General features: G+C 50.4%; 1 protein-coding gene across 1 annotated transcript in view; it reads right to left on the minus strand.

The window, feature by feature from the left end:
• CRMP1 (collapsin response mediator protein 1) overlaps positions 1-13,005 on the minus strand; it is a 72,911-nt gene that overhangs the window by 39,665 nt on the left and 20,241 nt on the right. The window contains exons 2-4 of the mRNA XM_040488261.1: positions 12,485-12,573; positions 7,036-7,220; positions 2,961-3,125 (exon numbers count right to left, since the gene is read on the minus strand). Of these exons, the coding sequence (XP_040344195.1) occupies positions 2,961-3,125; positions 7,036-7,220; positions 12,485-12,573 (439 nt within the window). The remainder of the gene's footprint in view (positions 1-2,960; positions 3,126-7,035; positions 7,221-12,484; positions 12,574-13,005) is intronic.

Consider the following 13,005-nt stretch of genomic DNA (forward strand, 5'->3'; position numbering starts at 1 on the left):
AGCGTGCGACTTCAGCTCAGGTCATGATCTCACGGTTCACAGGTTCGAGCCCCGTGTCGGGCTCTGTGTTGACAGCTCAGCCCTGCTCTCTCTCTCTCAAAAATAAATAAACATTTAAAAAAAATTTTTTTAAAGCATCCTGCAGATTATGCATATTACAGTTCCACTTAAGTAAAAATTATGGCTAGGTGAGCATGTACCTCACAAATACACAAATAGGAAAAATGCCTGGGAAGACAAACACCAAATTATCACTTTTTATGTTAGACACTTCCATACTGTTTCTCAATAAATGCGCATTAGTTCTTTTGTTTTCATTTATTTAATGTGTATTTATTTTTGAGACAGAGACAGAGCACAAGCAGGAGAAGGGCAGAGACAGAGGGAGACACAGGATCGGAAGCAGACTCCAGGCTCTGAGCTGCCAGCCCCGACGCGGGGCTCAAACCCACAAACCATGAGATCACGACCTGAGCCGAAGTCGGACGCTTAACCGACTGAGCCGCCCAGATGCCCCTCCCTGTTTTGTTTTTTTAATGTTTATTTATTTCTGAGACAGAGAGAGACAGAGCATGAGCGGGGCAGGGCCAGAGAGAGAGGAAGACACAGAATCCAAAGCAGGCTCCAGGCTCTGAGCTGTCAGCACAGAGCCCGACGCGGGGCTCAAACCCACGAACCGTGAGATCATGACCTGAGCCGAAATCAGACGCTCAACCGACTGAGCCACCCAGGCACCCTACGTGCACTAGCTCTTAAACTTAAATCAATAAAAAAAACATTACACAATACGAGTTAGACACTTAAAACCAGGAATGCACCGAAAAACCTCCACAAGCCATTTCCTTACAAGTGTCCGGTCAAGGGGAGAAAATTCTCTGCCCTCCTCCAGGACAGTGCGATAAATACGACCCCACAAAGTCCCCTCCCTGACAGAGCTGTGGCATTCTCTTGTGACAGCTTTGTGATCTCAGTGTCCCCCCGTCCCCTCTACACATCCCCATAGGGTCAGGCTCTGCCAAAACTGATACGATGAGCCCCATGGGGAGAGTGGAAAATTGCTCAGGACTTAACACGAGGTGAGGAAGGCAAGGTACAGAATTGTAAATTCCCTTGGATCGCGATGCCCAAAACAAGAGTGTGATTCACAGCCACCGCAAGGGAGGGATATCGCCTTCTTGATGTGGAGAACTCAGACACAGAAAACCCAAACCTGGAAGTAGGCAAAGAATACAGTCGGACATTCACAACGAGGATGCAAAATGTCTGACATAATTAATGATAAAAAAACTGCAGCGTGGGGCGCCTGGGTGGCGCAGTCGGTTAAGCGTCCGACTTCAGCCAGGTCACGATCTTGCGCTCCGTGAGTTCGAGACCCGCGTCGGGCTCTGGGCTGATGGCTCGGAGCCTGGGGCCTGTTTCCGATTCTGTGTCTCCCTCTCTCTCTGCCCCTCCCCCGTTCATGCTCTGTCTCTCTCTGTCTCAAAAATAAATAAACGTTGAAAAAAAAATTAAAAAAAAACAAAACAAAACAAAAAAAACTGCAGCGTATGCTGATAGACTGGATCTGCCTCATCAAATTTACAAGGATTTTGTAGAAGTAACGCCCCACGGTGCACACGTGCAAGGAGCCAGAGACACGGGGATTGTGGGCATGCAAGTGTGTGCATCCTCCAGGAAAGCAATTTGGCTGCAAGTGTCACAATCTTGAAAAACGTTAACACCTTGACCTTGTAATTCCACCTCTGGAAATCGAAGGAAGCAATAAGAAATGCAAACAAATGTTCGTAGACAAAGATGTTCACCGTAACACCATTTACAGTAAAGCAGACAGAAAACCTAAGTGCCCGATAAAAAGAAAATAAGCAAATTAACCATTACGTGCTACATTACAAGCCATTAAAAAGTTATTAATGAAAACTAACGATTACTCATAAAATGTTAAGTGAAAATAGAAGGATCTCGGATAACTGCCGTCGTATAACTATATAAGGAGGAAATCGTCTAAATAGACAGGGAATGGAAAGCAATACTCCTTAACGTTAATGTAGGTGGTGGGGGCGGGGGGGTATGGCCAGAAGAAAAACATTATTTCCTTCTCTTTATTTCCTGACTCTTTTGTATTGTGGAGAATATACTCTTATAATGAGAAAACACAGCATCTCTATCTTAAAAATTGAAAACACCCTCTAGGTCTCCTTGAAGCATCTCATTCATTTGAGGGTGCCTCTTCAGAGAGCATCCAGAACAGTCCCTCTCCAGACAGACCACTCCTGTCCTGGTTCATTCTGTCCTCTTGTTTTGCTTCATGTATCTGCAATTTAAGTCATCTCAACATGATGCACACTGTAGGGTCTACACTGTGCAGGGCCACCCGGTGTGAGTGAGTCCAAACAGAAGGGAAACGGCCTGGGATACAGAGTTGGATAGAGACGATCCCCCCACTCATAGAGCTCAGGGTGTAACAGACGAGCCAAAGAACCAGTGTCCCATAGTCCAAGTACGATGGAGAGGGGAGAGCCAAAAAAGGGGAAACTGGAGAAGGTGCTAGTTGAGCTCGGGAAGCAGAGTAGAAGAAAGGGCCATCCTGGTAGGGGGTTCAGTGCGAGCACAGGTCCAGTGGTCAAGCAGGTTTCAGGGGATGGCATCCAGGATAACAAGTACCCCAGATACGTTTAGGCAGAGAAAGAGAAAGGGGACTAGATCAGCGAGGGCCCTGCGTGCCAGGCTAAGGAAATGAGGCTTGCTTCTGTGAACAGGGGGATACCTCCCAAGGACTCGAAGGAGAAGAGGACAGACCCCTTATAGAGGATCCCGTTTTTGCATTGTTTATGCGACAGTGTGCAGCACATAGCTGGGCTCCCCGCAGATGCAGATAAAGGGATTTTTCACTTCACATAATCAGACCTGCCAAAGAACCAGAAATTCCAGAACTGCGCCCCCATTCTGAGACTTTAACTGACCTTTGTCCTGCACCAGCACCTCCAACTCCTCCCGGACGCCATCGTACCAGCTCGTGATGTCCACATGGAGGGAATAGTCGCAGCAGGACTTGGTGTCAGCTGCTTCGTGCCATTTCTCGAAGGAGGTCAGCAGGCTAGACCCAGGTTCAGGGACAACATGGTCAACTGTGAAAGAACGGTACTTGTCACATTCCAAGATGTTTAGGACCCAAGATGTCCCAATGGTAGGCTCTAATAGCCTCTTCACCCCATCACCACCATCACCATCATCACCACCACCACCTTAATCATCACCCCTACTTCCATCACCAAGATCAACATCCTCATCATCACAACCCTCTTCATCATCATCGTCAACATTGCCATCAATGTCACCATGACTACCATAACCATCAGCAGCGGCATGGTCACCACCATTGTCATTGTCATCTTCGGCAGCAGCAACAGTATCACAACTATTTGTTGAATGCTTACGATGCCTCAGATACTGCCACAAGGCCTAAAATTATCACATTTAATCCTCTCAACCACCCCACGAGGTGAATATTAGCATCTCCATTGCAGATGAAGAAACTGAGGCTCAAAGAGGGCAAGGAACTTGTCTAACATCACACAACTAGTTCAGCAGCAGGAAGATCCCCAGAGTCTCGTCTGCTGCAGTCTCTGAACCTTTCCCCTACCCCATGCTGCCATAGATGAAAAGTGAAAAAGACTTTAGAGACTAAAAGAATGTTAATTTCATCACCCTTTTTCAAATAAAATCTTAAATGTAAAGCAAATGAAAGGGGAGACGCCTAACTTTTAAGCCTCACTTGGCTTCGTATATCCCTCTAGCTACTGCCCTATCTCCCTAACATCCACCCTTTACAGCCAGACACCTATAAAGAGAGGTCCCTATTCTCCTCCCACTCACTCCTCCACCCATCTAAAGCACTGGCCTTTGCTAATTCAATCTCCATGTCTCTGGATTTAATGGAAACATCCAATCCTGACTCCACTGGCCCTCTCAGGGCACAGTGAATCACTCCCTCCTCTTGGTTTCCATGACAACATGGCTTGCTGGCTTTTATTCTACTTCTGTGGCCATTTTTCCTCAGGCTCCTTGTAGAATTTTCTGCCTCTCCTTGGCCATTAAATGGTCGAATTCCTCATGGCTTGGTCCTGGAATGTTTTCTTCAATGTAGCTAATCATTAAAATGTCCCACTCCAGCTTAGCTGCAGAACTCTGAAACCAGCTGTTTCCCCGACCTCTCCACCAGCAAAACTCAAAAGCTCCTCCAGGTTCAAATGTCCCAAACCTAATGCAACATCGTTACCACTTGCACATCTGGTCCCCCGCCACCTCCTTAGCTGTACAGATACCACCTTAGTTCCATACCTAGGATCGAAGGGGTCATTCTTGACACTTCCTTTCTCTCAGATACCCCCACGTCCGACCCATCACCAAGTGCGTAGATTTCCCTCTTATGTATCCCTGGAGCTGTCCACCTCTGTCCACTCCATGGCCACACCCCTATTCCTAGCCACCCTCTTCTCTCAGTGAGCTACTGTGATCCCACCGGTCTAGCCACATCTGATCTAGGCCACTCTATTATGGTCTCTTTAAAACCCAAAGCAGATCAGCAGATCACATCACTCTTTGCTTAAAATCCTTCGACAGCTGCTCATTGCCCATATGAAATGAGGCTCTTACCTCAGCCATCGAGGCTCAGCACCACCCTCACCTTCCTGTCTTATCTCACAGGACTCTACCCCTAAGTTTCTGCATTCATGCCTCATGGGTCTCTTAAATGCAAACTGTGTTCTCCCATCACGGGGTGTTTGCACATGTCGTTCTCTCTTCCTGGGGCTCTGGTCCCCTCCACCTTCTTCACCCAATTAATTCATATTCATCCTTCAGATCCCTGCATGAATGCCACTTCTTCAGGGAAGCCTTCCTTGAATGCTTTGCCCCTCAGTTCAGAGTTCTGTGCACCTTTCTGTTGTAGCCCGAGTCACAGACTATAGACATGGATACATAGTCATATATGATTTGTAACCCGCCCCGAGCCTGCAACCGCTGGAGAATTAGCACCATGCCTGCTTTTTCCATCCTCTCCCTCAACACCTAGCACCGTGCCTGGCACAGAGCAACCCTCAATAAGGATCAGCTGAATGAAAAGATGGGGTGGGGACTCAGAACCTCGCTGCCCCTCACACTCCTCTTACTATGGTCCTCCTGGTGTTGTCACAGGTTCTTGGAGTTCCATAAAACACACTGTGAAAACCACCCTATTATAGACGGGGAGGAGGAGACCCCAAGAATGGGCCAGGGGCCTTCCCAAGAGTCTCAAAGCTCATGATGGGAAAAGAGCAAAGGGGGACTCTGGACATCCTGACTCCTCATCTGGGGCTCTGTCCTCTACTCCACACAGGTCACCTGAGCCTGGAACTTCCATCTCCACCTCTCAGAACCATCCGAGCTCATATTTCCAAGTACTTATCATGTGCCATGCACTACGCTCAGTAACCTCATGTATGTCTCCCAGCAATACTATGGTGGGGGGTGGGGGGGTGGGGAGGCTCCTATTATACAGCTCATCCTATAGGGCACCTGGGTGGCTCAGTCAGTTAGGCGTCCGACTTTGGCTCAGGTCATGATCTCGCTGCTCGTGGGTTCGAGCCCCACCCACGATAGTCAGCTCTAGCCCACAATGTACTTCCAAAGGGGTTTGTTGGAGGAAGAGAGATGGGCAGGGTTGTGGCCAGTTTGGGGATGAGCTGCTTGGATACAGAGAGCCTACCAGTTGAAAGAACACTGAAAATCAGCTAATGCTTAATTCAGATCATTTACTAAGGGGCGCCTGGGTAGCTCAGTAGGTTAAACGACTGGCTCTTGATTTCGGCTCGGGTCATGATCTAACGATTCGTGAGACTGAGCCCTATGTCAGGCTCTATGCTGACAGCACGGAGCCTGCTTGGGATTCTCTCTCTCTCTTTCTCTCCGTCCCTCACCAACTCATGCTCACTTTCCGCCCCCCCTCTCAAAATAAATAAATATTTTTAAAAACCATTTATTAAAATGGAATCCAAGAAACAAAAGCTACTTAAAAAAATATAGGGGACTGAAAAGTGCAGTAGAGGAAGAATCTAGCCTCCAAAGAAACCACTGAGGTACATGGCATTATTTGTGCACAATTCTTCCTCTGCTCCCCACCTTCCCCATGGCTCGTGGTGGGCAGAGTGCGATCCCAGTGACTTTGGGCTTGGCCGTGTGACTTGCTTTGGCCAACAGAACTTCTGTGTGTAAGTGAAGACATAAGGTGGTAAGAGGAGTGACAAGTTCCTGCCAGACCCTTCTTGCACTTCTGCCATCTACCAGGAGAAGGGCACAGTTGAGGTGGCCGTTGGTTCCAGGATGGGGGATCCATGGTGTCCCTGAGAACCCAACCCACAGCCTGAAGCAGACCCACTCCAGTCCTCTCCCTGGGCCCTCAGATCCTTGACCAAGAAAAACAAGTGATGCTTGAAGTTTGGGACTGTTTGTTATGCAGCATTATCACAGCATTACAGCATCGATACTGACTAGTACAACCCGCTCCCCAGTGTGTAACGTCCAGAAACTTATTTCATCTTTGTGAGCCTCTAGTTCTCCATCTTTCATAGTAACATCTATATGACTGGTTCCCAAACTTTAGCCATGTGCACACCAGGTTCAGGAAATTTTGGCTTTGTCTGCCTATAATCCATATCATTCTTCCCTTGATACTTTTCTTTAAATCAGTCCACGGTTCCTAGAAATTTAAACGTTCATTTTAATCGCACAAGAAACAATAGTACCCACAATGTGCCAGTCATCTCATTTCAAATGCATTAAAATACTTTAAACTTTTAAATGTCTATTGCCTATAAAATTATCAGTGTATTACCAGCGGCACACATAATATATTGGTCTTTATGGAAGGGTTGTGGTGAGTTATATTAAATGGTCCCCTGAGCAAAGTGCCTGTATCTATATTGAGTGTTGTGGTGTTGCTGATGCTGCTGGTGACGTAGAAGAGAAGTCACATGTGCCCAAGGCAGGGGTGCAACTCACTGATCATGGTGGTCCCGCCTGCCAGTGCTGCCTTGGTCCCTTGGAAGAAGTCATCAGCAGTTGTCATCCCCTGGGAGGGCTTCTGCAGGTACGTGTTGACATCGATACCTCCAGGAATCACCATCCGCCCATTGGCCTCAATGGTCTTCACTCCACCAGGAACTATTAAGTTCTCTCCTATTTGTCTGGAAACAACAGAAACGGCCTTGGGTTCTTAAGAGAAAAACAAAATGGCAGCCAACTGTGTGGTGTCAGTTCCACTGGGTAAACATTTTTGAGCCAGGTCTTATGCAGGGGACTGGGTAGACAGAGAAAGCTCAGGCAGGGTTCCTGCCCTCGAGGGGCTCATGGCCTGAGGAAGGGGAGAGGCATGTGGGCAGGTGGTTACAATCCAGGACAGCAGAGGGGTGGAGGGTATAAAGTGGGCTGCTTTACCAGCCCGGGTATCTGGGGAGGCTTACGGAGGTTGGTGTCAAAGGGTTCTCAGAACAGCCTGTCCCTCCAGAGAACTTCCCACTCTTTGTCAACCACTTCAGGGAAACAGAGGACAGTGACTGCAGGAGTAAAGTCCCCTTAGCTCTGCAAACTTTAACAGTGCTATGGGCTGAAGTGTGACCCTCCCAAAAGCTGGATGTTGAAGCCCTACCCAAGGACCTCAGAATGTACCTGTATTTGAAGACTGGGCCTTCACAAAGGCAATTAAGGTAAAATGAGGCTATTAGGATGGGCCCTAATCCAACAGTGTCTTTGTAAGATTGGTTGGTGTCGTTGTAAGAAGACAAGATCAGGACATAGACCCGTACAGAGGATTGATCATGTGAGAACACGGGGAGAAGACAGCCGTCTACACGCCACGGAGAGAGGCCTCAAAGAAACCCACCTGCTGACATTCTGACCTCAGACTTCCAGCCTCCAGACCCATGAAAAAATAGATGTCTGCTGTTTAAACTGCCCGGTATGGGGGCCTTTGTTATGGCACCTGTGGCTAGCTAATACAGACAAGCAACCAGGATTTTCATTTTCACTCTCAGGAGCACTGACCTCAGGGAAGCTGCTGGACTCCCCAGTACCCACAAGAAAAATCCACTAACAGGGTAAAACCTGCCTGGAGGGAATCACACTGGGGATGGCAGGGTTTCTCTGCACATGCTGACCATCACCTCTGCTCCCAAATGCACCAGGTGCCTGCAAACTCCCTCCAGAAAGAAAGAAAATTCCAAAGGCTGGAAGAAGAGAGAAGAGCCCAAGATATTCGAAGCCTTGCCCCTGTGGTGGCAGCTGTGTTTCACCTGCTGGAACCAGAGTCAGGAGACATGGGGGGCAGAGGGGAGGCTCAGCCAGCACCAGGATAGATACAACAGCCTCCAAGGTCAACGCCTGGTGAAGACCACTAGATCTGAACATGAGCGATTTTTATTAAAAAAAAAATATATATATATACAGGGGTGCCTGGGTGGCTCAGTTGGTTGAGCATCCGACTTCGACTCAGGTCATGATCTCACGGTTGGTGGGTTTGAGCCCCGCGTCGGGCTCTGTGCTGACTGCTGAGAGCCTGGCGCCTGCTTCGGATTCTGTGGCTCCCTCTCTCTCTGCCCCTCCCCCACTCATTCTCTCTCTCTCTCTCTCTCTCTCTCTCTCTCTCAAAAATAAATAAACATTAAAAAAAATTTTTTTTAAATACAGTTGTTCTGAGCTCATCAGCTTAGGCAACAATATCCTAAGTCATGTGAAAACACCAGTAATGAAGGTATAGGAAAGTGTCGCTCTGGTGACCACCATGCCAGGCCCCCAAAAAGAATCCACCCCCAGGTGGCAGGAACAGAATCCTCTGGCTCCCCTTGGACCCCTGGGAGGGGCCGGTCCAGGCAAGTGGGGTGGGGGGGGGGGGAACAGAGGCCACGGGGCTCCCCTTGGGGGTCTTCCACAGAGTTGGGGCATCACACACTATCTGTCCCCAAGCCAAAAGTAGGTCTAGCAGAAGGACGGTGCCGGGGACCATCACCGCTACCACTCCCGCAGCCACGGCCACTGCTGCTCCCAACGCCAACCTCTTCCCCTCTGTAATTTCCATCTCGATGTGCAGACTCCTGCCTTGCCCGATCCTCCCGCTGTCCAGCTCCAAACACAGGGCGTTATGTCAGGGGTCCGGGAGGAGACACCCCCAAGCCTTACAGCAGGGGCAGGTCACTGCTGAGCACTGGCCTTCTATACACTTCAGGGATCATCCCATTTAACGCTCCAACTGGCTTCTAAAGAACATGGGGTCATGTTCAACTGTTTCATGCTGGCAACGGCTTGGGCATGTCCCAGACTGGGCATGGGCCCTACAGGGGGGTATCCGTGGAGTCTGATCGGGAATGTGACTCAGTCACCATGCCACACGGCCAGCAAGTACTGCTGTTCGGGGTCCATCTTGAAGGCATGACAGTCGCCTCTCTTTACAGGAAGTGAAAGAAGAAAGCAGAACTCAAGAGAGGCACGTGATGTGTCTGAGGCCACACAGCAGGTCAGTGGTGGGTCTGGACTCAAGCCAGGTCCCCCCAAATCTCATATCTTGGCTCTGCCCACCAGCCTCAACTGCCTTCCTGCTTCCCTTAGATAGAAGCAGATTCTCCCCAAACCGGGATTGAGCCAAATGGAGCCCTCAGTGCATTCGGAGGAAAAACCTAAAAGGTTCTCGATGGCAACGGGTGTGGAAAAGGGGCGAGGAGAGAGGAGGCTCTGAGAATGAGACAGACGCTCGACACCACGCTCAGGAGTCTTGGGCGGCCGGCGTTTGAGTCACCGGCGCTGAGCAAACTGGACGGAACCTTCAATGAATCGTAACAGATTCTGCACAAAGACAGACGAACAGCTGTCAGGAAAGCTTGGTGAACGGCTGCCAAATAAAAGGGTTCTTGGGGTTCCATCAAAGTAAAGGGAAATAACTGAGCCTCCTCATGCCGGGTGGTGCCTGGGGTCAGCGCAGGTGGTTCCCCCAGGGTCTCAGCCCTCCCACACCCGCTTCCCAGCCAGCAGGGACCTGCACCCCACATGACCATCCGGAGACTCGTCTGCTTAACGGCAGAAGGGGAGGGCCAGCAGAGTCAAATACAAAGGCGTTTCAGACCGAGAGGGGCCGACAGATACCGAACTTGTGGAAACCGCGTAGTTCCTGAACAACACGGCCCACCAAGGTCCGAAGACTCCAGGTGTTCGCATATGCAGCAAGCACTTCATAAATGCAGCTCAGCCAGTGAGCTCTTGTTCCATGCATACACCCTGGACTGCAAGGCTCCTGGGGGGTTAACTTCAAACCCCGTGAGGCTGGTGGGAAGGTGGTCCCACAACAGTTGTCAGCATCCTTTACCCCTCACGCCCCAGAAGCCCCCAGCCCCCACAAACCAGGGTCTGCCCTGGAATGGCTGTCTCCTTATCTAAGCAGGGGGTGACCTAGGAACCTCACTACCCACACCCACCCCCCCCACCACCACGTGTGCCTTTCTCCCTCTGGTTCCAGGCTGTACTGCGGCCGAGACCAAGGTCCTGCACTGACGGGCTAGGGTTCTCGCAGCCAATGCTCCTGGTACCTGTCTGTCCCCAGCACTGTGCCAGGCCCCGGGGGGGAGGCCCTAAGGTGAGGTCCCTAAGTCAGGGCCGCGTGCAGCATGAGGAATGTGGGACTGGCACGCAGGCTGGCCAGCAAGAGAATGCTTCCAACACGGGGGTCAGGGAAGGCTTCCTGGAGGAGGAGCCACACAAGCAGGACCCAAAGGACAAACAGGGGTCGGGGAATGGGGGGAGAAAAGGAGAATGAGGGAAGGGTCAAGGTGTTCCAGGCAGAGGATTTATGGGTGCGAGGTTCCAGGCGAGGGCTGCTGGGCTCGCTCTGGGGGTACCATGTTTTCAGTGTGGCTGGGAACAGCTGAGAGGAGAGAATCACCTGGAAAAACAGGGGCTTGGGCTGGACTTGAAATGCTTGGAGTCTGGGGCTGGAGTTGGGGTTGGCAGAAAGGGGCAGAGTAGGGCTCCTCCTGACCCTCTTCCTCCGCCCTCCTCCTCCTCCACTTCCTCCTCCTCCTCCCCTCCCCTTCCTCCTCTTTCTCCTCCTCCTCTTCTCCTTCCTCTTCCTTCTCCCCTTCCTCCTCCTCCTCCTCTTCCTCCCTTTGCCCCTCCTCCTCCTCCTCCTCCTCCTCTTCATCAAAGCCTACATGGGCACCAGACAGTCCTGACCTTCATCTCACGCGTGTTCCCCTCTGCACTTCTTTGTTGTGCCAGCAGCCGGAGCTGGATACTGAGAGTTTCCAGCTCCTACTCTCCCAGACTCCAGGGGAAGATGCTGAGCGAATCCAGGGCGTTCGTCATGCATAAGAAAAAGAGCTGAACCTCTCCATTACGAGCCGGTGAAATGTGGAGGCCACATCCAAACCACTGTCTGTGGACTGTGCTCCCCCCAACTTGTATGTTGAAGCCCTGACCCCCAGCATCTGCGAATGTGACTGTTTTTGGAGAGGGGGCCTTTAAAGAGGTGAGTAAATTAGAATGAGGCATTAGGGAGGGGCCCTGACCCCCCAGTAGGACTGATGTCCTTGTAAGAAGGGGAAGAGAAGAGACCCCAGGAGGGCATGCACAGAGAGGGACGACCACGGGAGGACAGCCAGAAGACGGCCATCCGCAAGCCAAGGAGAGAGATCTCAGAAGGAACCATCCCTGCCGGCACCTTGACCCAGGACTGGCAGCCTCCAGATCTGTGACAAGTGAATTCCTATCGTTGAAGCCGCCCAGCCGCGGGTTCTCCATTACAGTGACCGAGCGAACGAGCACACTGGGATGTCACAGCTAGAGAGGACGCCGATAGGGAGAAAGTGGAGGAGACTTCAGTCCCGACGGATGTCTTTTATTTAAGCACCACGGCCCTGTCCTAACATTCTTCCCTTCTCCCCTGCCCCCCTTCAACCCAATCCAGAAATTCTGGGCAGGTGGAAGAAAGAGCTGACACCTGTGCCTTGTCCCTAACGGACACTGCAGTGTGGGGCAGGTGTTTTGCCTCACTAGCCCACCACTTCCTGCAATAGGACAGGAGGCCAGCAGGTGCACATCACAGCTCCCTGTGCATCTGAGGCCCTACAGAAGGCTCACACGGCAGGGGCACTCGATAACGGCTAGTCCCCGACCCACCACTAGTTTGGAGCTCCTCCCTCCTCGAATCTCTCCCTCCCTGACATTCACAGGACACAGCACAGTCATTTGGGGATGGAACGCCAGCTGTCTGTGTCCCCTAAGGGCCAGGCAGCCCGGGGAGACTGGCTTCTTCAAAGACGCGTTTTGGGGGCACCTGCCTGGCTCGTTCAGTGGAGCGTGTGGCTCTTGATTTCAAGGTTGTAAGTTCGAGACCCACATCGGGTGTAGAGATTACTTAAAAAAATAAAATCTTTTTCTTTTTTTAAAAAAAAGTTTTTGGTCAACCCACTTTATAAGTCCATCTTCCAGGTAGACGTCAGCATAGAAGGACTGGTCATCATTGATGATTCGTCCACCTTTGATGAGGAGTCGGTCACTCTGAAAAGCCAAGCAAAGTATTCAGTGTTACTAGGGAAAAGCCGAGACGTTTTTTGAACTTTTAATATAAAATTATCCAAATATTTTCAAAAGTAAAGAAACGCCATAAAAAAGCCCCCTCACGTCCATCACCCGGACTCAAAACCTTCCACGCTTCGCCATTCACGTTCCACCTATTCTGTGCCCCCACCGACACTTCTGTTTTGTTTTTGCTGCGGTATTTTCCAATAAAATCCCAAACACTGTATCGTGTCACCTGTAAATACTTCAGTGTGTATCTCTCACCATGAAGGAGTTAAAAAAATTTTTTTTAAGTTTATTTATTTATTTTGAGAGAGACAGAGACAGCATGAGTGGGGGAGGGACAAAGAGAGAGGGAGAGAGAGAGAGAGAGGGAGAGAGAGAGAGAGAGAGAGAGAGAGGGAGAGAGAG

The sequence above is a fragment of the Herpailurus yagouaroundi genome, unplaced genomic scaffold (assembly GCF_014898765.1).
Source record: "Herpailurus yagouaroundi ecotype Mexico unplaced genomic scaffold, PumYag 28, whole genome shotgun sequence".
In the NCBI taxonomy this organism is placed as follows: domain Eukaryota; kingdom Metazoa; phylum Chordata; class Mammalia; order Carnivora; family Felidae; genus Herpailurus; species Herpailurus yagouaroundi.